Consider the following 25,592-nt stretch of genomic DNA (forward strand, 5'->3'; position numbering starts at 1 on the left):
TTTAGCCAGTAGAGCAGAGGGGTTGGAGGGAGGGTAACCTGGACTGCAAAAGGGTGAACACTCGAACATTTACATTTATGGTAGGTACAAAACTGTACTATGTTCATCGTGTTACCCTGCTGCAGTCATCACACTTGGGTTGAGTCCCAAAGCTAAGGTAGGGTGGAGGCATTATAAAGGGTTAGAGGAGGCAATGATGCCCTGCAGGACTGCAGTGGCGAAGCCCGCCCTGGACTTAGAATAAAGAGGTAATTGATAGTGTTTGGTGAAGGTGTGTACAGAACTCCAAGTTGCAGCTTCTAAAATTTCCTTGGTAGGAACCCCCCTGAGAAAGGCTGTAGAGGTAGCTGTAGCCCTGGTAGAATGGGATCTAATGGTAGGAGGAACTGGTTTCCCATGATGGGTATAGCAGAATTGTATGCAATGGCCTATCCATTTTGAAATGGTTTGCTTGATATGGCCCTCCCTTGAGAAGCTATAGCATAGGAAACAAAGAGCTGGTCAGTTTTTCTGAAAGCCTTAGTTTTATCCAAGTAATATTGAAGCTGCCTGTGAATGTCCAAGCAAGAGACTCTCACCTTTGTTCTGTGGATTGGGGAAGAAAGTGGGTAGATGGATGGTTTGATTTAAAGCTATACTGGAAACCACCTTTGGCATGAAGGAAGAATTAGTTCGTAGAGAAACTCTGTCTTGATGAAAAATGAGGAAAGGTTCCACTGCCATAAGAGCCTATAATTCTGAAACTCTCCTAGCAGAAGTTATTGCCAGTAGCAGGGCAGTCTTCCATGATAGGAACTGAAGGTCTGCAGAAAAAGCTGGTTCAAAGGGAGGTAGTGTTAGTTTTTCCAGAACAAAGTTGAGGTCCCATGTTGGTGTAGGAGCTCTTCTAGGTGGTCTAATGTTTTTTTGCCCCTCTGAGGAACTGCCTTAGGAGTGGGTTTGAAAATAAAGGTGGATTTGTGTCGTAGTGAGCTGAAATAGCTGAAGCATGGATTTTAATTGAGTAGAAGGAAAGTCCTTTATGTAACATCTCAGCTAAATACTGCAGAATGTGAGGCATATGAGGCTGAGTTATGTCTTGGCCCTTAGCTTGATTCCAAGCAGAAAACCTTTTCCATTTGTCCGAGTAAGCCTTCCTGGTGCTTGGCCTCCTGGCTTCTAGAATAACATCCAGCACTGCTTGTGAAAGAGGAGCTGGTTGGCTGCTTAATTTATTTGCCATGCAGCCAGGTTTAAGGTTTTGATATGGCTGTGTAGAATCTGCTTGTCCTGCTGCGTGAGCAAATGAGGTATTTGAGGCAATATCCGTGGTGGACTGTGAGCCATATTCTTCAACAGCGGGTACCAGTGCTGGCGTGGCCAGTCTGGGGCTATGAGAATCATTCGAGGTTTCTCCTTTTTGACCTTCAAAAGAACATTTGTGAGAAGAGGTAATGGAGGAAAGGCATATGCTGTCAGGTTTTTCCAACTGAAGGAGAGAGCGTCCACTTTCCAAGCTTGATGGTGAAATGTCCTTGTACAAAATGTTTTCAGCTGGTAGTTTTGAGGACTGGCAAACAGGTCTATATTTGGTAGGCCCCATCTTTGAGTTATCATTGCAAATATTTGTGGGTCCAGCTTCCACTCGTGGGGATCCTTGATATTTCTGCTTAGGTCGCCTGCCAATGTGTTTTTCTGTCCTGGCAGGAAGTGAGCTTGTAACTGGACTTGGTAGGCGAGAGCTGTGTTCCATAAGATTATTGCCTGCCTGCAAAGAGGGTAGGAATGTGTGCCCCCTTGTTTGTTTATGTACCACATTACTGTGGTGTTGTCCGTCTTTATTGCCAGTTGTCCAGGTTGTAGTAGATCCTTGAAGGCTGTCAGAGCTTTCTGTACAGCTAGCATCTCTTTTTGGTTTATGTGCAGTTTTCTTTGTTCTGCAGTCCATAGGCCTTGAATGCATTGCCCTGCCATGTGTGCCCCCCCAGGCATAGTCTGAAGCATCTGTTGTGATAGTTTGCCTGGGTGGGGGCAAGGTGAAAGGCTGACCCTTGTTGAGGTGACATGCCTGTGCCCACCATAGAAATTCCTGTTGAAGGCAGGGAATGAGAGATATCACTGTGTCCAAGCTGTGGCTGCGTTGAGACCATACGTTTTTTAGGTACCATTGTAGTTTCCTCATATGCATTTTTGCAAATGGTATTATCAGAATGCAAGATGCCATGAAGCCCAAAGCCTGCAGAATTTTTCTTGCAGTTAATTGGGTCTTTGTTGCCATTGTCTTGAAATATTGAGTCAGTTGTAATTTCTTGTCTGGTGTAAGATAAGCCTTCTGGGCCGTTGTGTCCAAGCTGGCACCCAGGAATGTCATTTTTTGTGAGGGTACTAGTTTTGACTTCTTTTCGTTTACTGTGTACCCCAGACAATTTAGTAGATGCTTCACAAAAGCCAGATGTTGTAAAAGAATGTCTCTTCTTTCTGCTTGGATGAGGCAGTCATCCAGGTATGGATATATTTGAATTCCTCTTTGTCTGCAATATGCAATTACTGGTGCCAGGCATTTTGTGAATACTCTGGGCGCAGTAGATAAGCCAAAGGGCAGTGCAGAGAATTGATAATGAGTCAAACCTGCAATGAAACGGAGGTATCTTCTGCAACTTTGTCTGATAGGGACATGCAGGTATGCCTCCTTGAGGTCCAACGTTACCAGCCATGCTTCCTTGCCCAACATGGGAAGTAGCTGCTGCAGTGTGAGCATCTTGAATTTGGGAACTTGTAAATAAGTGTTGAGAATTGAAAGGTCCAGAATTGGTCTCCAAGCATTTTCTTTTCTGGGTACTAGGAAGAGTCTTGAGTAAAATCCTTGGCCTTGCTCTTGAGTTGGTACCCTTTGAATGGCTCTCATGGCCATGAGAGCTGTAATTTGTTTTTGAGCCTCTGCCCTTTGACTTTGTGGCAGGTTTGGCATTCCTCTTTTTACTGGCAAGGTGTGAAAGTGGAATCTGTATCCTCGTAAAATTATGTCTAGGACCCATTTGTCCTTTGTGACCGTATGCCAGTTGTCTGCAAATAGTGTTTCCCCCAGGGGGGCTGACAAAAGAGAGTTGTTTGGCCAGCTGAGGTGCAAGTCATTGAGTTTGCCTTCTGGTGGATTGAGACCTGTCTTCTCCTCCCTTCTGGGTTGGAGTGCCCCATTGGCGAGGTTTATAAAGAGCTTGTGAGTGTCCTCTGCCCCTTGGGCACCTGTATTTACCCCTCTGAGGCCTGTCAGTGGCTGGAAAGGACCAATTTTTTGTTGGCCAGTTTCTGCTGAAGCGAGGGGGTTGTACCTGTAGGAAATCTTTGACTGTCTGCATAGATTTTGCCTTATCTTCCATTTTCTTTAAAACTTCTTCTGCTTTAACACCAAAATGAACATCCTGCTGTAAGGGAGCATCTAGTAGTTTTGCTTTAACATGATCAGGCAGACTTTGTTCCTTTAACCAGGCATGCCTACATATAACTGAACCAGTGACAGCTGTTCTGCAGGAGGCCTCTAAAGAATCAAACCCACATTGTAAGGTGTGTTTGCCCACCTGCTCGGTGACGTGCAACAAATCCTGTACTTCTTTCAATTCAGATTGTTGAGGGAGGGTGGTTATCTTTTGTTTTAACTGAGAGATCAGAAATTGCTGATACTTAAGCATATGAAAATGACAGTTTAGAGCTCTCATAGCTAAAGTGGCTGAGGTGTAAACCTTTTTCTCCCATCTGTCTAGTGCTCTTGAATCCCTTTCAGAAGGTACTGGATTTTTAGCCATGGAAGCCTTAGCCCCCTTGGGACCCTGGGAGATAGTCTCTGGGTCAGCTACTGGGCTTTTGTAAAGAAATTTGTGGTAATCAGGTACTCTGTAGTATCTGTCAGGTTTGGCCGGGGCAGGAGGTAGAGAATCAGGATTGAAACCGGACTCTAAATAGACATCATCCACAATGTCCAAAACAGGAGGGATGGCTAGAGGTCTGTGTTGGGGGAGTAAAAGAAAGTCTCTGAGCCTTTTCTTGGAATCAGTGTAATCCTGACCTTCCCAGTGAAAATGTTCCCTCATAGTGTGTAAAGTTTCCCCAAAAGAGTAATCTTCTGGAGGGGAAGCTGAGGAAATAGAGTCCTCAGCATCAGAATCTTCATAAGGAGAGATGGAGTAGTCTTGGTCCTCAGAGGAATCCAAAGAAATAGACAGTTGTTCAGAGGAAAAAGATTCTTCCTCTTGTCTAGGCCATTTGTCAGGAGGAGGCTGAGAACCCCTGAAAAGAGAAATCAAATCTTCAGCCATCCTGAGCATCTGTTTCTTAGGCATAGGGCCTTGAACAGAAGACTGAAGTGAAGCCTTTTTAGATTTGGAAGGAGTCTTTGATTTGGAAAACGTTTTGACTGTAAGAGTCGTCGGTCTGAAAACGCCTTCAGAAGGCGATGGCGTTTCCGAAGTACCAACGTCCTTGAAGGTAAATCGTCAGTAGGGCCTGAAGTAAAAGGCTGCGTTGGTCTAGTACATTCCGTTAAAATATCCGTAGCGGTCTCTGGTTCCTGAACTGTGGTAGTCAGCGGCTGTGTCGGAGCCTCACTGTTAACCGGAGAACCGGAGACCGGATCAACCGAGGCCTCGGAATCGGACTTAGGCCTGGGCTGTCGGTCCTTATCCCTGCACTTTTTGTGCACGCTGGTAGTCGATAGCTCCGACGGCATGTTATAATTAAATTTTCTGCCAAAAAAGTGTCGTGCGAAATCAAATCGTCTTTTAATGGTACGTTTATTAAATCGAGCACAAAAACGACAAGAAGTGACGTCGTGATCAGGGCCTAAGCAAGGTATGCAATAAGAATGAAAATCCTTATGAGGTATTTGCTTCCCACAAGAAATACAATTGTTAACTTTTTCTGACATCGGTATGAGGCAAGAAAAGTTTCCCCAACGGGGCACTTAGCTTTATAGAAGACTTCGGTCTGAAATTCGAATTCGAAAATCTCAGGAGTTGGCCGACCGGCACTTGCGAACTGCTTCTGCTTCAGGCACCGCGCGACAAGAAAGACTGAAGAAAATGGCGTCGGTTGCAATATATGTACCCCTGGCGCACTGACGTCAGGGATGAGGAGACAGCAACCGACGTCGGACCAAGACTTTGGAAATCCGGCCGACTGCGGGACCGCATGACGACAGGATAAACCCAAGTGTGATGACTGCAGCAGGGTAACACGATGAACATCCAAAAACAGCACACTTGTTCAAAGGAGCATCACGTAATTTTGCCTTTATATCATCAGGTAATGGTTGAAGTCTCAGCCATGAATGTCTCCTAAGCACAGGCAGATGCAGCAGCTCTGGACGATGCCTCAACAGCATCATAGCTGCACTTAATAGAATGTCTAGCTACTTGAGATGAGGCAGCCAAAAGAGACAGGACCTGTGCTTTAACCTTAGAGTCAGGTAAATAAGCAAGAGCTTGTGAAGCCTGAGAAAGCAAGGCCAAGGAATACCCAGACACATGAGTCTGGTAATCAATTGCTCTGATAGCTAAAGTGGAGGAAGAAAGAGGGGATGGCGGGTGGGTAACCTGGACTGCAGCAGTGAAGACACTCGAACATCTACATTTATGGAAGGTACAAAACTGTACTATGTTCATCGTGTTTCACTGCTGCAGTCATTACACTTGGGTTGAATCCCAAATCTGAGTCACGGTGGCTGGTTCTACAGAGGATTAGGGGTGGCTATGAGGCCCTGCAGCACTGCAGTGGCAAAGCCAGCTCTGGATCTAGAATAAAGAGGCAAGTGATAATGCTTGGTAAAGGTGTGCACTGAACTCCAAGTTGCAGCCTCCAAGATATCTTTGGTAGGTACTCCTCTAAGGTAGGCAGTTGAAGTGGCTGTTGCCCTGATGGAATGTAGTCTAATGTTAGTAGGAACAGGTTTCCCATGCTGTGTGTAGCAGAATCGAATACAGTGTCCTATCCACTTAGAAATGGTCTGCTTTGAAATAGCCTTTCCCTGTGATCCTGCAGCATATGCTACAAACAATTGCTCAGTTTTTCTGAAAGCTTTTGTTTTGTCCAAATAGAAACGTAATTGTCTGTGTATGTCCAAAGAATGCAAAAGCCTCTCCCCTTTATTCTGGGGATTTGGATAGAAAGTTGGCAAATGAATAGTTTGGTTAAGAGCCACACTGGATACCACCTTAGGCATAAATGAAGGATTTGTTCTTAAAGAAACCCTGTCTTAGTGAAAAATGATAAAAAGCTCCACTGCCATTAGTGCCTGTAACTCTGAGACTCTTCTTGCTGAGGTTATTGCCAGAAGCAGAGCAGTTTTCCATGATATATATTTTAGTTCTGCTGAACTGGCTGCCTCAAAAGGAGGTAAGGTTAGTTTTTCCAAGACAAAATTGAGGTCCCAAGTTGGTGTTGGTGCTCTCCGGGGCGGTGTTATGTTTTTAGCCCCTCTGAGGTATTGTTTTAGCAATGGATGAGAGAAAATAGGAGGATCTGTGTTATAATGAGCCGAGATGGCAGAGGTGTGGATCTTAATGGATGAGAAGGATAGTCCTTTGTCCAGCATCTCAGTCAAGTATTGTAGAATCTGAGGAATATTTGGGACAAGGGGATCAAAGCTTTGAGCCTGGTTCCAGGCACAGAATCTCTTCCACTTTTCTGAATAAGATTTCCTGGTGCTAGGCCTCCTGGCCTCCAAAATGACATCCATAACAGCTTTAGAGAGTGGTATTGTCTGTCTGACTAAAGAGTCTGCCATGCAGCCAGGTTTAAAGTTTTGTGCTGACTGTGCAGGATCTGATTGTCTTGTTGAGTCAGAAGGTGCGGAGTTTGAGGTAAAATCCATGGTGGACCTTGAGCTAGGTTCTTTAAGATTGGGTACCAGTGCTGGTGTGGCCAGTCTGGGGCAATCAGGATCATCTGTGGTTTCTCTTGTCTGGCTTTTAGTAATACTTTTGAAAGGAGAGGCAGTGGTGGAAAGGCATAAACTTTTAGGCTTTTCCAGCTGAATGAGAGAGCATCCACTTTCCATGCTTGTGTGTGATAGGTCCATGTGCAGTATTTTTCTAGTTGGCAATTCTTTGGGGTGGCAAAAAGATCTATGCCTGGGCACCCCCATTTCTGCGTTATCATGCTGAATACTTGTGGATTTAATTTTCACTCATGAGGATCCATGATGTTTCTGCTTAAGTCGTCTGCCAGCGTATTTTTCTCTCCTGGCAAGAACTGTGCTTGCAGATGAACCTGATAGGTTAGAGCTGTGTTCCACAAGGTCAAGGCTTGTCTGCATAGGGGATAAGAATGAGTGCCCCCTTGCTTGTTTATGTACCACATAACTGTGGTGTTGTCTGTCTTTAGTAAAAGTTGTCCTGGATGCAGAAAGTCCTTGAAAGATTCTGTTAGGGCATTTTGTACAGCCAACATCTCTTTTTGATTGATGTGAAGGTGCACTTGGTCTGTGGTCCACCTGCCCTGAATACATTTTCCTGCCATGTGTGCTCCCCAGGCGTAATCCGAAGCATCTGTTGTTAGAGTCTGCCTGGCTGTGGGTAGAGTAAAAGGCTGTCCCTTGTTGAGGTGACATGCCTGTGCCCACCATCGAAACTCCTGTTGTAGGCAGGGAATTAGAGTATTACTGCTTCCAAACTGTGGCAGTGCTGAGTCCAAACACTTTTTAGGTACCATTGTAATTTCCTCATATGCAGTCTGGCATATGGAATTAGAAGTATGCAAGATGCCATGAAAACCAAGGCCTGCAGAATTTTTCTTGCAGGGAGTTGGGTTTTTGTTTGCCAACAACTGAAAGTACTGAGTCAGTTGTCCTTGCTTGTTTGGCGTGAGATAAGCCATCTGGGCTGTTGTATTTAAGTTGGCACCCAGGAATACCAGCTCGTGTGAGGGCACTAGTTTTGATTTCTTTTCGTTTACTGTGTACCCTAGGCAAATTAGCAAACTTTTTACAAACGCCAGATGCTTTAGAAGAATGTCCTTGCTCTCTGCTTGAATTAGGCAGTCGTCCAGGTATGGATATATTTGAATTCCTTGTTGTCTGCAAAATGCAATTACTGGTGCCAGGCACTTTGTGAAGACCCTGGGCGCAGTAGATAAGCCAAAGGGCAGTGCAGAGAATTGGTAATGCATTGAACCAGCTATGACTCTGTTTTATCTTCTGCAGTTTAGTCTGATAAGGACATGCAGGTATGCCTCTTTGAGGTCCAAAGTAACAAGCCAAGCCTTCTTGCCCAGCATGGGAAGAAGCTGCTGTAGTGTCAACATCTTGAATTTCGGAACATCCAGGTAAGTATTTAGAGAGGAACCTGTAACCTTGAGACACAATGTTCAGAACCCAATTTGTCTTGGGTGATGATATGCCAATTTTGAGAAAAAAGTGCTAGTTTTCCCCCTAAGGGAGCTGCCAAAAGGAAGGAGTTTGGCATTTGTAGGGGGAAGTCATTGGGACTGTTTCCTGTAAGGTTGTGACTTCACCTCCTTTTGGGGTTGGTGCACCCCACTGTCGTGGTCTGTAAGAGCCTTGGGGCTGAGATCTGCCTCTTGGGCGTCTGTATCTGCCTCTTTGTGGTCTGTCTGACACTGGAAAGGACCAATTTTTTGAAGGCCAATTTCTGATAAATCGAGGTGGGTGTACGTGTAAGAAATCCTTCACTGCTTGCATAGATTTTGCCTTATCCTCCATTTTCTTTAATACCTCTTCTGCCTTAACACCAAATAGAAAATCCTGCTGTAAAGGAGCATCCAATAATTTAGCCTTGACATGATCAGGTAAAGCTTGTTCTTTTAACCAAGCATGCCTTCAAATCACAGACCCTGTAACTGCTGCTCTACAAGAAGCCTCTAATGAATCAACACCACATTGCAAAGTATGTTTTCCCACTTGTTCAGTTGCATGCAATAATTCCTGCATTTCCTTATAATCAGGATGTTCTGAAACTACTCATTTTCTGTTTAAGCAGAGACATTAAATACTGTTGGTATTTAAGCATGTGGAATTGGCAATTTAAAGCTCTCACTGCTAAAGTTGCAGAAGTGTAAACTTTCTTCCCCCATCTGTCTAATGCTCTAGAATCCCTGTCAGAGGGAACTGGATTCTTAGCCGTGGAAGCCTTTACCCCTTTGGGGCCCTGGGAAATACGTTTCTGGATCAGCAGCAGGGTTTTTATAAAGAAATTTGTGAGAGTCAGGGACTCTGTAATACCTGTCTGGCTTGACTGGTGTAGGGGGCAAAGAATTAGGATTTAAACTGGATTCAGAGAACACATCATCCACAATATCTAACACTGGTGAATAGCCAGGGGTCTGTGCTGAGGTAATAAGAGAAAATCTCTGAGTCTTTTCTTGGATTTTGAGTAATCCTGGCCCTCCCAATGGAAATGCTCCCTCATGGTATGTAAAGTTTCCCCAAAAGAATAATCCTCAGGAGGAGAGGCTGAAGGAATAGATTATTCAGCATCTGAGTCCTCATAGGGGGGTAAAGAGTATCCATGGTCCAAAGAGGAATCAGAAGAGATGGAAACCTGGTCAGAGGAATCATAGTCTGTATCCTGCCTAGGCCTTTTGTCAGGGGGGGGGATGGGAACCCCTGATCAGAGTAATTAAGTCTTTGGCCATTTTAAGCATTTGTTTTTTAGGCATGGAGGCCTGTCCAGGTGAATACTGTACTTGCTTCTTTGTCTTTAATGGAGCTTTAGACTTGGCAGTAGTTGTTATGGTAAGCAGTGAAGGTCTGAAAACACACTCAGAAGCCGATGCCTGCTCAGCGGCTCCGGACTCATCTGAAGGGTAAGTTTCTGTAGGGCCAACAACTTGAGTATCTTGAGGCCTAGACATCTCCACGTGAGAGTAGGAGGCGGCCTGTGACTCTGAGGTCGCGGGTGTCAGGGGCTGCGGAAGCGCCTCACTGAGAACCGGCGACTGGCCTAGAAGAGGCTTCATCGTTACTTTTGGGCCTCGGATGCCAGTCCTTATCCTTGTCTTTGCGTTTTTTGTGTATTCCTGAGCAAAATCAAACCGACGTTTAAGAGTGCGTTTGTTAAATTTAGCACAAAACTGACAACTAGTGATGTCATGGTCTGGGCCTAGGCATGGAATACAGTAAGAATGAAAATCCTTATGAGGTATTTGCTTCCCACAAGAAATACAATTATAAACTTTTACTGACATCGGTCTGAGGTAAGAAAAAGTTTCCCCAACGGGGTACTTAGCTTTATAGAAGACTTTGGTTCTGAAATTTGAATCGAAAATCTCAGGAGTCGGCCGACTGGCACTTGCGAACTGCTTTTGCTTTGGGCACCATGCGGCAAGAAAGACTGAATAAAATGGCGTTGGCTGCATCTAATATACCCCTGGTGCACTGACGTCAGTGAAGAAGCGACAGCAACCGATGCCGCACCAAGACTTTGGAACTCCGGCCGACTGCGGGACCAACTGACGGCAGGATAACCCAAGTGTAATGACTACAGCAGTGAAACACGACGAACATCAGCCATATCAGCATAGGGACACTTACAGGGAAACCTGCAGTCACCTGGCACTTTGTAAATTCTATCTGGTCTCTTAGGGGCAAGGGCCTGGGAATCTGGAAACTTAGTGGAGGAGGCAAAGGTGTCCAGGAAACCTGGAAGGACAGGAGGCACTGCAGAGGGTGAAGGGACCTCCATTTGCAGATAGTTAGAATATCTTTTTGGTTCATCAGAAATCTGGGAACAATCCCATTTGAAAAACTCCCTCATTTTATTAATAGTTTCTCCAAAAAAAAAAAATTCTTCAACTGGGGAAACCCCCCCCCCCCCCATTAGACTCCTCCTCTGGTGATGCATATTCTAGAGGAGAGGTAATTTGGGTAGAATATGCAAGAGAGTCTTCATCAGAGGAATAGTCCTCAGAATCAGTATAAAGAACCTGAGTCCCAATAGTCTGTACAGGGGAGGAAGAGAAGGTAGGAAGAGGAAGAGTAGAGGAAAGCTTCAAGGCCATCAAGGCCTTAACAACACCCTGGGAAAAAGCATCCTAGTCAGGTTGTGGAGTCGAAGGAATCTTGGGATGTTTGTTTTTTTCCTTGACATGTCCTTCTGCATGAGGAGACAAAGAAGAACCCAATGTAGGCCTAATATCAGGGAAGTCAGAGAAGGATCCCTAGTCAAAATAGCAAGAATGTCCCCAAGGTCCTCGAGTACAAGAAGCCACGGTGTCCCTATTCCACCTGAAACAGATGTCTGCATTGCCTCGGATGTGCTGGGATCAGATTCCTTGGTGGCTTCCAAAGAGGTACCCACCAAAGAACCAGACCCGAACTCTGACCGTACCACCGGATCTACCTCAAGAGATATGACTGAGATAAGAGGCGCAGCTGTAAAGGATTCAGGTCTTTGTTCTCACCTTCCTCTTCAAACTCGGTTCGGCCTAAGGACTACCCAGAACTCTCCATAACTTCTTTAGCCAGACGTTTAAGCCACTGATTCTCCAGGTAGAGATTTAAATCTGAAAGTCAGCTATGCAAAGTCTTAGGCACAAAGGCCTGACAAATGGAACAGGATTGAAAGACGTGACTAGGCCCTAAACAGAAAAGACAGATGTTGTAGCTGTCTTTATGTGGAATCTGCCTTCCACACCTACACTTGCCCTTCCTGGATGACATAAACAATAACAAAAGGCAGTAGAAAGAAAACAATTCCACAATGGGGCACTTACCTGAAGCTGGCAGCAACACATGGAATCCGACTGCTGACTGCACGTAGGAGACAACCTTCCGAATGGCAGCAGAAAAGTTCTGGTGATGGTATGTGTGTACATCCTTTTATGCCTGACATTATCAGAGCATACGTGCGATGTCCCACATACTGGCAGTGGCTAAATGCTGTTGTGTATTGGCCAGACGTCGGGTCATAGGGCGGAATACGACCCATATGTAAAGAATACTGCAACATTGAACAGAAAGACATCAAGGTAAACAGCAGCTGGCACTGGCAGGGATTATGGACTGCAGGTACTCAACATATTTCACCACAGAACGTTACCTCTTTGTGGTGGTCGGGAAGGAAGAAGGAATGTAGGTGAGGACAGATTTTCCACAGAAGATTCCATGCTGCCAAGTTCATTTCTGTGATCGGCTCCCCACTTTGAAAGGATCTTATGTACTGTAAAGCCTGTCCCGCACTCTCCTTCACAAAACCAGTCACTCTGTTCATCGTCACCTAAAGAAAGAAAGACAAGATCATCAAAATAATTACTAAGCAAGGCATGCAGTATACTAAATTCTGTGATATCCCACTGCTAAAATGAAGACATGGACTAAAAGTCAAAAAGTGCAGTTGTGTAAGTAAACTTTCCATAACAGTAGATGTTTGAATGATCACTGCTGCAGTAGCCTTAGCTATAAGGGTTACATCCTGGGGATAAAGTGAGGGAATGGCAACTGCAGCAGTGATCATTCAAACATCTACTATTATGGTAAGTTTTACTTACATAACTGTACTATATTCATCATATTAATCACTGCTGCAGTTGCCTTAGCTATATGGATAGATTAACCTAGCTTAATGCATTTGGGAGGTGGAAGGAGAAGGGTCCAAGACCCCCTAGAGCATGGCCTTGCAAAGCCTGACGTAGACCTACAGAAGGAATCAAGCTTACAGTGCTTTGCGAAAGTATGTAGAGAGGACCAAGTAACAACTTCTAGAATACTTCTAGAATCCAGCCTTTTCCAAAAAGCCATAGATGAAGCCAAGACCCTGGAATACATTTTGTTGTAGTGAATATAACAAAACATAACAGCCTTAGACAACCATTTTGAAATAGTCTGTTTTGACAAAGTTTGTTCCTCCTTCTGAACATCACAAGAAATGAAAAATTGATCCGAAGATCTGAAAGATTTAGTTCTGTCAATATAGCATATGAGTTGTCTGTGAACACCTAAGCTATGGAGTATCTTTTCATTTTTGGGTTCAGGAAAGAACATGGGTAAATGGATATTTTAGCTTAAAGTAAACTCAGATACCATTTTAGGCATAAATTAAAGATTAATTCTCAAAGAAATCCTCTCCCTGAGGAAAATGAGGTAGTGTTGACTCACTACAAGAACTTGCAACTCAGATACCCTTCTTTCAGAGGTCAGAGCAATCAATAAAACTTATCTCCATCTTAAGAATCTCAAGTGAGCCAAGTTAGCTGGTTCAAGTACGGCAAGTGTTTGCTTCTCTAACACAAAATTAAGATCCTAATGAAGGGTCACAAGTTTTCTTTGAGGCCTCTTATGCAAAACCCCTTTCAAAAACATTTTAACATGAAACTGCACTGAGACGAGAATCCATGGGCAGACATGCTGAAACGGCCAATAACTGAACCTTGATAGATGAGTAAGAAAGGCCACAGGATAGTAACTCCCACAAATACTGTAAAACCAGAGAACAACTAACCCTGAATGAGAGCTGGTTATGTTGGCACCAACTAGAAAACCTCTTCCATTTGCCAAATGATGAGTTTCTAGTAACAGGTTTTCTTGCCTCCATTAGCCCCTGCACATCTTCAGTAAACAGGTACCTCAAAATGGCACCTGTTGTGGCTGATGTCCCTGCATTCACCTCATGCCAGTGTTTTTGTTTGTTTTGGTGGTAGTTTTTAAATTCTTAGATGTGCAAATATGTATACAATAAAGAAAGGTTATTAGAGATCAGCAGTCAGTTTTGTGACATTACTCCTTGCTTATCAGACCAAGAACATCTTTCTCAGAAATGCCTGCAGACAAGGCCTAGAAGCAGGGGAGTCAGGTGTTGAATGCAGCCGGAAGGAAGAGTGTCTCAAGTAGCAGCATAGCAGGAGAGGTAAAAGAGTTGGGTTACATGTGAAATTAAAGGCCAGGGCCAGAAGACCACCCCTTCCCAGCCTGCTTGCAAATGTTCGATCTCTTCAGAACAAAATGGATGATCGCAGAACTAGAACTGTGACCAAGAGAGAAATGAGAGACTGATGTGTACTGATGTTTACTAAAACCTGGCTGATAATATTCCTGATTCAGTTGTCCAGTTGCATACTCACTCAATCCATTGTGGGGACCGCACATAGACATCAGGTAAAATCAGATGTGGAGGTATGTGCATCTATATTAATAACACATGGTGTTCAGGTGTGCAGATTGTTAGTAAATCCATTGCTAGATTTGCCACAGGTTCTCCTTTTCGTACACATCACTGCAACAACCTAAAACAACTAGGATGGCTTGAGTTTCAAAACCAGATACTATCTCAACAACTCATTATTATCCATAAGAGCTTGTACTACCCCACCTATACTGACTACCCTCATCACCCCCTATAACAATCTCAAGAACCTACGCTCCTCCAATAAGCCACTTATTACTATCAACAAATCCAACAACTCAGCTGGAGATTCTCTGTTCTCTAACTCCATAGGCAAACACTGGAACAAACTTCCCTCTGAACTCCTATCTCTGACCTCCACAAGACTCTTTAAACTAAGAATAAAACAATTTCTCAGTTCTCACTGGCTTTGTCCTTGTACTAACCCTGACTAAATATCTTCTCTGCTCCTAGCAAGAGTATATTCCACCAATTTACATACTCTTGCTGCCTCTTAGATACCTTTATCTCACTATATCATATGATACATTTCTATAATTTATCAACAGTATATACTTTCTGTTATCCTGCTACCAATTGAAAACTACTAATTTGTTTCTATTTCTATTGCATTGCATATCACATCAGCACAACCTAGGTATCCTTGTAATGTCAACTGAACCTAATCAGTATGTCTGTATTCTGCTTGACCCTTTTTAATTATTATTATAATTCTTTTAATTTGAAACAATTTAGTACAGTCATATATTGTGTATGTTAATGGCTGTAACTGTTTAGAGCTATTTTACTACTGTTATTTTGCTTTGAACTTATTATTTTTTACTGTATAAAGATTTCTGTGCTGGAGCTTTTCTCCCCGGGCCTCTACTGAAAATGGATTTTATTCCAGTTAGACTAGCCCGGTCAACAAATGTAAAATAAATAAATAAATAAATAAACACTGCTCAAGTGATGTAGAGTACCTAATGCTGAAAAGCAAACCCTTCTATCTACCGAGAATTTTTACAGATGTGTTTATCTTAGCCGTTTATATTCCTCCACAAGTCAATTGCTCGGCTGCATTGGAGACATTGTATGAGGCTATAAATGAAAAGAAACATCCTGATGCAGTGGTTATAGTGGCTGGTGACTTTAATCATTGCACCTTATGGTCTGTGACGCCAATATACCAGCAATATGTTACTTTAGCTACACAGGAGAAAAATATACTGGACCATGTGTACAGTAATGTGAAGGGGCATATAAGGCTAGATCTCACCCTCATTTTGTTCAATCAGATTTTACTTCTGCATTTCTTTACCTGGCATATAGGCAGTTCCAAAAACAAGCTCCCCTTGTAAGGAAAACTGTTAAGGTGTGGACAGAGGAGCTTTAGGATTGTTTTCATTGTACTCAGTGGTATATTTTTATGACAACTGCTATGAATGAGGATGGTTGATCTGGAGGAATACAGTTCAGCAGCTTCCAGCTACATAAGCATATGCATTGACCTCATTGTGCCCCATAAAGACATCTTGATATATCCAAATACTAACCATGGATTAACTTCACGCATGCTCCAAGGCATATGTATCAGGCAATATCAGAAAGTATAAAAAAAATCTAGAGATGACTTAAACAGAGCTGTCAGAGCAGCAAAGGAGAATTACAGTCGCAAGCTGGAAGGCTATTATTCGACTGCTGGTACAAGCTGCATGTGGCAAGGCCTGAGGAATGACTACTGACAGTCAGTTTTCACCAGATGATTTCAATGAATTTTATGCCCAGTTTGAGGTCCAAAACACCAAGTCAAAGGGTACCACCGAAAGAGAGAGAGGTAGAAAGGAGGCTCCACCATCTTTCATAATATCACCAGAAAGTGTGGCAAAGTCCTTGAGGATGATAAATCCCCGGAAGGCAGCCAGTGCAGATAATATTGCTGGAAGGACACTCAAAACCTGTGCTTCAATGCTTGCTGATGTTCTGGCTGGTATATTCAATCTCTCCCTTGCACGAGCTACAATTTCCACTTGTTATAAGGCAACCACTGTTATTTCACTGCCGAAAAAGGGCAAAGCCAACTGCCTGAATGACTACCGGCCGGTTACATTGACTCCCACAGTGATGAAATGCTCTGAGAGAATCATTATGAGTCATATTCAGTCAGTTATACCTGATATAACGGAGCCCCTGCAGTTTGCATACAGAAAGTACAGTTTTGTACACTTACCATAAATGTAGATGCTCCGAGTGTATTCACTGTTGCAGTCATCACTTGTGGGTTATCCTTGCTGGGTAGCCCTCAGCCGGCCCGAGTACCAGAGTAAAGGTTTCCCTCTTGTGTCGACTGTTCTGAGTGTGTGACTGATGTCAGGTCATCAGGGCTATAAAGGGAGACAGCTCATGCCATTACATTAGTTTGTCTTGCCCAGAAAGTTCTTGGAGCCCCTGATAAGATATATACAATAGTTAAGAAAAGGGGGTAGGTGGGACGGAAACAGGACTAAAACAGTGAATACACGTGAACATCTACGTTTATGGTAAGTGTATACAAATGTACTATGCTCTTCATGTTTCACTGTTGCAGCCATCACTTGTGGGAAGAATCCCAAAGCAGAGGAAGTGGGTGGAGGAAAGCTGCACAATTATGGGGATGCTAGCATGCCCTGCACGACAGCAGATGCAAATCCTGCCCTGGTTTTGGAGAAAATAGCCAGCTGGTAGTGCTTGGTGAAAGTGTGGATAGATGTCCAAGTAGCAGCTTCCAGAATTTCCTTGTTAGGAACCCCCCTCAGAAAGGCAGTGGAGGTAGAGGCTGCTCTTGTGGAATGGGATCTGACTGTTTTGGGAGGACTCTTGCCATAGAAGGTATAGCAGAAATGTATACAATAAGAGATCCATTTGAAAATGGTCTGCTTAGTAATGGGTTCCCCTCTGCCCCAGGGGCGAATGAAACCAGGAGTTGGTCAGTTTTCCTGACTGATTTGGTCCGGTCAAGGAAAAATCTCAACTGCCTGTGCATATCTAAGGTATGCAGAATTCTCTCCTCTCTATTTGTTGGTTTAGGAAAGAAGGTAGGTAGGTGTATGGCCTGGTTGAGGGTTACATCCGAGACCACCTTAGACATAAAGGAGGGGTTGGTTCTTAGAGAGACCCTGTCCACGTGGAAGATGATGAAGGGCTAAGTGACCATAAGAGCCTGCAGCTCATATACCCTCCTAGCAGAAGTGATGGCTAGCAAAAGGGCAGTCTTCAAAGAGAGCTATTTGAGATCTGCAGAGAAGCTGGCTTGAAATAGGGTAGAGTCAGCTTTTCCAGGACAAAGTTTAGATCCCAAGCTAGCACAGGAGGCCTTCTTGGTGGTCTGATGTGAGTCACACCTCTGAGGAACTGCTTCAACAGGTGTTGAGAGAATAAAGGCTGATCCGCCTGGATGTAGGCTGAGATAGCCGAAGCATGAGTCTTGATAGAGCAGTAAGACAAACCGTTATGGAGGAGCTCTGCCAGGTAGTCCAGAACCAGGGGTAAAGAGGCTGTGGTGCTGAGGGTGTTCCTAGAGGAGCACCAGCAGGTGAATCTCTTCCATTTAGAGTAGTAAGATTGTCTGGTGCTGTGTTTGTGAGTCTCCTTAATAGTGTCCAACACCTGAATGCTGAGGGCTGCAGAGTTAATGATTTTTGAGGAATCAGCCATGCTGTTAACTTGAGTGTGGCAAGGCCTGGATGCAACAGCTTCCCTCTCTGTTGTGTGAGAAGGTCTGCGGTGGAGGGCAGGGAAAAGGGAGGGTGTATGCTCATGATGAGGAGCATGGGGTACCAGTGCTGCCTTGGCCAATCTGGGACAATCAGTATAGCCCTTGGTCCTTTGAGTAGAATCCTGGGTATCAGAGGAAGTGGGGGAAAGGCATACACAAACAGGCTGCCCCAGTGGAAGGAGAGGACATCCAGACTACAGGCTTCTGGCTGAAACTATTTTGAGCAGTATTTGGCCAGCTGATGCTTCTGGTGGCTTGGGAAAAGATCTATGTCTGGTTCCCCCCCAGATGTGAGTGACCTGTAAGAAGGTCTCCCTGTGCAACTGCCACTCATGGGGGTCTATGATCTGTCTGCTTAAGTGATCTGCCAGGGTGTTTTTTGCTTTCATGGGAGATATTGAGCTAAGAGATGCTGTCCCAGATTTGATGCTGACTGCCAGACTTCCATGACAAGGTGACATAAGGGGGTAGGAATGAATGCCCCCATTTGTTGATGTACCACATGACAGTGGTGTTGTCTGTCCTGATTAGGAGTAATCCTGGTGACAAGATGCTCCTGAAAGGTTAGGATAGCTCTGTGCACTGCCAGCATTTCTTTCAAACTGATGTGGAGACCTAGAACTTCCTGTTACCAAAAGGCCTGGGTTTGCAGAGTTCCAGTGTGGGCACCTCATGCAATGTCTGAGGTGTCCATCGTCAAGGTTTGCTTGTGTGGCTAAAGGACAAAAGGAAGGCCCTTGTTTAGGGAGTAAGCCTGGGCCCACCAGAGGAGTTCCTTCCTTAAGCAAAGGATTAGTGGTAGCTGGTGCTTCAGAGACTGGGAGTGCTAGCACCAGAGGTTCCTTAGGTAACACTGCAGTTTCCACATATGCAGTCTGGCAAGGGGTACCAGCAAGATGCAGGAGAGCATGTATTCTAGGTATTGTAATATTTTCCTGTCTCTGAGGTGGATCTTGTGTGCCAGCTGGTCGAAGTAGGACTGCAGAAAAGTCTGCTTTGGGGGGGGGGGGCATTTGCATGGACGTGTCAAGCAGAGTGCCCAGGAAGGTAATCCTTCTTGTGGGCAGCAGCTGGGATTTCTCCATGTTGATGGTGAAAGCTATTTATTTTATTATTTATTTTATTTTACATTTGTTAACCGGGCTAGTCCAACTGGATACATGTCCATTTTCAGTGGAGGCCCGAGGAGAAAAGCTCCAAGTTTTCAAAACAGTTAATGTTACAAGTAATTTAAAAACAACAATACAATAAAGTAAACAAAATGTTACAAGAACAAGATTTGTACATAGTAAAAAAAAAAATTATTAGACTATTTTCCCACAAAAAAAAAACAATAAGTAAGCAAATCAAGAAAAGATGGGGATATAAGGTTACTAAGGACATCTACAGGATAAGATAGGATTAGGAAAACAGGATAGGTGGTTAGATGGGATAGGTAGAGCTGGACAGAGTAGAAAGGTCAGAGAGTACTTATGAAATAAGGATAAATTTTAACAGAGAAAAATTTAAGTGAGGCATGGTAGAGCAGAGGACAAGGAAATGAAAAAGCAGATTAGTCAGGGTTATTGCAAGAGCATAACCAGTGGTTGGAGAGGAAATGTTTAAGGTTAGTTTTGAATAATGGAAGAGATGTAAGAGCTGTTAGGTCAATTGGTAGGAGGTTCCATATTTTACCAACAAAGTTAGCAAAAGAGAGTCGCCTGCAGAATTATTAGATAAAGAAGTTTGCATCTGCATTTTTTTAGTTGAGCGTAACTTTTTCAGGTTATGGTATGGCATTATGAGGGTAGAGAGAGTTGGGGTATTGTTAGGTTGATAAAGGACTTTATGGGCAATAATAAGTTGGTTAAATTGTAGGAGGTGAGGTAATTCAAGCCAGCCTAGTTGTTTTAGGTTTTGACAGTGATGAGTCCTATATGGTGAGTTAGTGGCGAATCTGGCAATGTTATTATAAGATTTAGCTAGTTTGTTATGATTATATTGGGACAGGTTAGTATAGATGGGGGAGGCATATAATAGGGTAGAGAGTAAGTGAGTTCTTGCTATTGTAGATCTGGCTAGTGGTGATAGAAATTGTTTAATTCTTCATAGAGATCCGAGTTTTTTGTTGGTAGATTTTATTATAGTGTTAATGTGAGTGTTAAATTTAAGTTGATTATCTATTGTGATTCCTAGGAGTTTGGTGGTGGTATCAGGAGAAATTATGGTACCATTGTTGGATTGAAGTGTAAAATGAAGAGGGGGAGATGTGTGTGAGTGTGTAAACAGCAATAATTTGGTTTTTTTAGGGTTGAGGAGAAGACAATGGTTAGAAAACCATTTTTCTATTGTGGTGAAGGATTTTTGTGTGAGAGACTGTAGGTCAGTTTGGGATTTTGCTGAGCAAATAATTGTGGAGTCGTCGGCGTATTGAATGCAGGTAGAGAAGGGGATAGAGAGATGAAGGTCATTGATGAAAATGGAGAATAAAAGTGGGCCTAAGATAGACCCTGTGGGACACCTAGGGAAGTAGGTAGAAGTTCAGAAAGATGATTTTGCCAGAGAACTGCTTGTTTACGATTATCCAGATAGGATGTGAACCAGTTCAAGGCGGATTTATCAAGTGATAGGGACTTTAGAAGGTGGAGTAGAAGTTTATGGTTGACCATATCAAAGGCTTTAGAAAGATCTACAAAGAGTGCTGATGACAGGAAATTATTGTTTCGATTTGTGTTGATACAGTTGGTAAAAGAAAGTAGGGCTGTGGTAGTACTGTGGTATGGACGAAAGCCATGTTGACAGTATGCTAAGAGCTTGTGGTGGAGTAGGTGGGTAATTAATTGTTTGTGGATACATTTCTCCATTATTTTAGCAAGAGGAGACAGAAGAGCTATGGGACGGTAGTTTGAGTATTCAGTAGAGTCGCCACCTTTGTGAAGAGGAATAATATGTGAGATTTTCCAGATTGATGGAATAGTGCATTCCTTAATAGTTCTGTTAATCAGTATAGAGATTGGGTAGGCAATGGCTGAGGCTCCTAGTTGTAGGTATTCCCCTGGTAATTTATCAGCTGAGGGGGTGGAAGGTTTAAGTTTTTGAAGTAAGGAGGAGATGAAGGAGGTGGGTATTGGTTCTAGGTGGAAAGGAGGGGGGGTGGGGCTTATAGCGGGCAGGTTGGCAGTGTCAGGATATTGTTGATTTGCTAAGTTTTGTACAGCTGTGGTAAAGAAGGTATTAAACGCATTTGCTGTTTTTGTAGGGTCATCAGGGTTGCTGCCAAGTGGAGTTGGTGTTACTACTTTACCTGGGGATATTAGTCTGTTAATAGAGGTCCAGAACTTCTGTGGTTTTTGGAGGGAAGATTGTTGAAGTTGGATATAAAAGTTTTGTCCTGTATGATTGCTTTTTTAGTCATATTTCGTTGTTGTCTAAAATTTTGCTGATCAGTTATGAGTTTAGTGGTACGCCATTTGGTCCAGGATTTGTTCCTGGAAAGGATTAGCTTTTTAGTCTCACTTGTGAGCCATACTGCTGTTTTGTTTTTCACTCTTATGGTACGAATTGGGGCATGATGATCTAGGATTGTTAGGAAATTCTTATTGAAGTAGGATACTGCTTCATTTATTGGAAGGGACTTAAGGGGTTCCCATTTGCAATGTTTAAGTTCTGTTAGGAACATTTTCTGATCAAAGTGTTTTTTACTGCGTATAGTTCTAACAGGGGGAGAAATGTTAACATTTGTTTTATGTCTTATTATATATATTAGAGAGTGATCACTAAGGTCATCTGGTAGGGTTCCTGTTGTATAGTTTTGTTTTGGACCATTTGTTAATATCCAGTCTAGAATGCTTTCTTTGTTATTGGATTTATTTATTCTAGTTGTGGAATTAATGAGTTGTGAGAAACCATTCAAATTGATCAGAGAGGATGGGTTGTTATTGTTACACAAATTCCAGTCGGTGTTAACGCCTCCTAGTAATATTGTTTCTTGTGGATAATTTAGAGAAAGGCAACTTAATAGGTCTTCTAGTTTATCTAGATTGTTACCTGGTGGGAAATAAGTACAGATGATGTTAACTGATTTCTGGTTGTTTAGTTGTAGTTTTGAAATAATTATTTCTGTATTATCATCAAAATGTGGTTTGTGGTTTATTTTACTGATTTGTAATCCTGCCTTGTAGAGAATAGCAACCCCTCCACCTTTTTCTTAATGCGGTCTTTTCAATAATATTGTAACCTGGGGAATAATTTCCAGATCTTTTATTGTTGGTTTAAGCCATGTTTCAGTTAAACAAAGGATGTCAAAGCGTGTACATCTAGGAGAGCATGAACTTGAGTAATTTTGTTGCAGATGCTACGTATATTAAGATGGGCAATTTTGAGTGTTTTTGTGGATTGATCTGATAGTAATGGGATAGAATTAGATTCAATACTATTAGAGAAGGATAAGTGAAACTTTGGGCCTGGGTTTGGATGAATGTCTCCATCCTTAAGGGAGAGGATCAAAGTGAAGTTTTGATACCAGCTAAGTTTAGGATTAAAGTCATATAATTTTCGAGTGTTAGGAATAGAGTGTTTTATATGAAAAACTGAGGTCAGTGAGGTCAGTAGGGTCTGCACAAAGGAAAGGTCCTACAGAAGCTTTTCCTTGGTTTCTGCCTGAATGAGGCAGTCACCTAGAGAGGGGCAAATGTGTAATGCTCTCTATCTGTAGTAAGCAATGACTGGAGCCAAGTACTTTGTAAAGACTTTGGGAGCAGTAGATAAAGCCAAAAAGCAGTGCAGAGAACTGAAAGTGTTGGGACCCTGCTCTGAAATTTAGGTAACTCCTGCAGGACTCTCTGACAAGAATATGCAGGTAGGCATCCTTCAGATCTAGAGTCACTAGCCAGGCTTGTAGTAGGAGCATAGGTAGTGTCAACATTTTGAAGTTTGGAACCGGAAGGGACAGATTCAGGATAGAGAAGTCTAGGATAGGGAGCCATGTGCCCTCTTTTCTGGGAACCAAGAAAAAAGAAGTTGTCTTACCATAACGTTCCATCTGTATTGTTGATCCTCGTTCAGTCATTACGCATGGGTATCGGTTCAGACCTTGGAACCGTGCCGGCCATTTTCCAAGCTCGCGTTAGCTACAAACTCTCGAGCTAAACTCTTACCCATAATCCCCCTCTCTGTTACCTCAGACTGAGTTTGCAAGTCAAAAGAAGGTAGAGGCTACCTCTGGTCAAATGACCTTTCCAACAAGGTTCTGTTGGCAATTTTTACAAATAGCACAGGGTGGGTCAATAGATAAGTGGGACACACCTAAGCAATAAACAAACAAAGAGTATGCATCTGATGTAGGTAATTTGTGTCCACAATGAGAACACCTTTTGAATCCCAGACTACCTTTCTTATCTGTCATGATAGAAAAAGGGGACAGTAGAAAGGGTACCAGCAATGGTACAAAAGAATACCCGAAGGTATGAAGAAAGGAAGAGATCACAAACGATGGTAAGGGAGAAATACCTTGCGGTAAAAGGTGCAGAGTAAAAAGAAGAAAATATGGCCGCTAAATGCGATAGGGTAAGAGACAACAAAATAGAAACTTTTCTGACAGAAAAAGTTATATCTATATATATATATATATATATATATATATATATATATATATATATACATATATATATATATATATATATATATATATATATATGACTAGTCTGACAACAAATATCTATGCTTGGCTCAAGAGAAGCAGCTTGACACAACTGAATGGCAATGCGGCAAACGAAATCTGGGGTAACAGGGAGAGGGGGATTATGGGTAAGAGTTTAGCTCGAGAGTTTGTAGCTGTGTACACTTACCATAAATTAAGATGTTCGAGTGTATTCACTGTTGCAGACATCACATTTGGGTTATCTGCTTGCAGTAGCCCTCAGTCAGCCTGATTATCAAAGTCTTGGGTCCTGCGTCGGTTGTTGTCTCATCTTCCGTGACGTCAGGTAGTCAGGGGTATAAAGCATGCAGCCAACGCCATTACATCAGTTTTTATTGACCCAGATGTCAGGTGCCCCCCTAACGAGAAGCAAAATATATATATATATATATATATATATATATATATATATAGATATACATATATATATATATATATATATATACACGCACACACACACACACACACACACACACACACACACACACACACACACACACACACACACACACACACACACACACACACAAGGTTATACCTCCAACAAAAAAGCAACTACACCAAAAAGCTTTTAAGTATAGTAAAGGAGAATAGAGGTATAGCCAAAAGCAGTTAGGGGGCTGGAGGGTAACCAGGACAGCAACAGTGAATACACTCGAACATCTACATTTATGGTAAGTGTACACAACTGCACTATATTCTTCATGTTTCACTGTTGCACTCATCACGTTTTGGTAGATTCCCAAAGCTAAGAATGGGAGGAGGAATTTAGATAGCATTAGGACCAGCTATAAGGCCCTGCAAGACTGCAGTGGCAATGCCAGCGCTGGATCGAGAGAAAAATGGCAAATGGTAATGCTTGGTGAAAGTATGTACAGAAGTCCAGGTAGCAGCTTCTAGGATGTCTCTGGTAGGGACACCTCTGAGAATGGCTGTAGAGGTAGATGCAGCCCTGGTTGAATGGGGTCTAATCCCCTGTGGGATAGATTTTCCATGGTGCTTATAGCAGAAATGAATGCAATGGCCTATCCATTTAGAAGTGGTTTGCTTTGAAATAGCCTTCCCCTCTGCCCCTGCAGCAAATGCCACCAGCAGTTGTTCAGATTTCCTTTGAGGTTTAGTCCTGTCCAAGTAAAATCTATGTTGTCTTTGCACATCTAAGGAGTGCAGTATCCATTCCCCTTTGTTCTGTGGATTAGAAAAGAAGGTTGGCAAATGAATGGATTGATTAAGAGCCAAACTGACTACCTTGGGCATGAAGAAAGGATTGGTCCTGAGGGACACCCTGTCCGCATGAAAGATGATGAAAGGCTCCACTGCCATAAGGGCCTGTAATTCAGATACCCTTCTTGCTGAAGTGTTTGTTAAAAGGAAATCTGTTTTTCAAGAAAGGAATTTTAACACTGCAGTTGCAGCTGGCTCAAAAGGAGGAAGAGTGAGTTTTTCCAATACAAAGTTAAGGTGCCAGGCTGGAGTTGGGGCTCTCCTGGATGGGCTTAAGTTTTTGGGCCCTCTGAGGAACTGCTTGAGCAGTGAGTGAGGAAAAGATGGGCGATTATGTGTTGTAATGAGCTGAAATGGCTGAGGCGTGAATTCTGATGGAGGAAAAGGAAAGGCCCTTGTGAAGCATCTCAGTTAAGTATTGAAGAATCTGAGGTAAATTGGGCGCTGCTGTGGCCATCCCTTGAGTTTGGTTCCAGGCACAGAATTTTTTCCATTTTTCAGCATAAGATTTTCTAGTACTAGGCCTCCTTGCCTCCAAAATTACCTCCACCAACTATTTACTGAGGGATGGTAAGGGAGAGATTAGGTAATCAGCCAGGCTGCCAGGTTCAGGGTTTGAAGCTGGGGATGCAGGATCTGGCTCTCCTGCTGTGACAGCAGGGTAGGGGTCTGAGGCAGGTGCCATGGGGCTAGCTGTGACACACTGCGCAAGAGGGGGGTACCAGTGTTGGCATGGCCAGTCTGGTGCAATCAGTATCATCCTTGGTTTGTCCTGTTTGATCTTTAGTAGTACTTTGGAGAGGAGAGGCAGAGGAGGAAAGGCATAAACTGAAAGATTTTTCCAGCTGAAGGA

At 43.1% G+C, this 25,592-nt stretch overlaps 1 protein-coding gene across 2 annotated transcripts in view; it reads right to left on the reverse strand.

Moving 5' to 3' along the window:
- Positions 1–25,592, reverse strand: part of GPATCH2L (G-patch domain containing 2 like) — a 2,618,649-nt gene that overhangs the window by 1,812,330 nt on the left and 780,727 nt on the right. For both annotated transcript variants that reach the window (XM_044073870.1, XM_044073869.1), the window contains exon 4: positions 12,027–12,203. In XM_044073870.1, the coding sequence (XP_043929805.1) occupies positions 12,027–12,203 (177 nt within the window). The remainder of the gene's footprint in view (positions 1–12,026; positions 12,204–25,592) is intronic.

The sequence above is a fragment of the Protopterus annectens genome, chromosome 6.part0, assembly GCF_019279795.1.
Source record: "Protopterus annectens isolate FY-2018-M chromosome 6.part0, PAN1.0, whole genome shotgun sequence".
Lineage (NCBI taxonomy): Eukaryota > Metazoa > Chordata > Ceratodontiformes > Protopteridae > Protopterus > Protopterus annectens.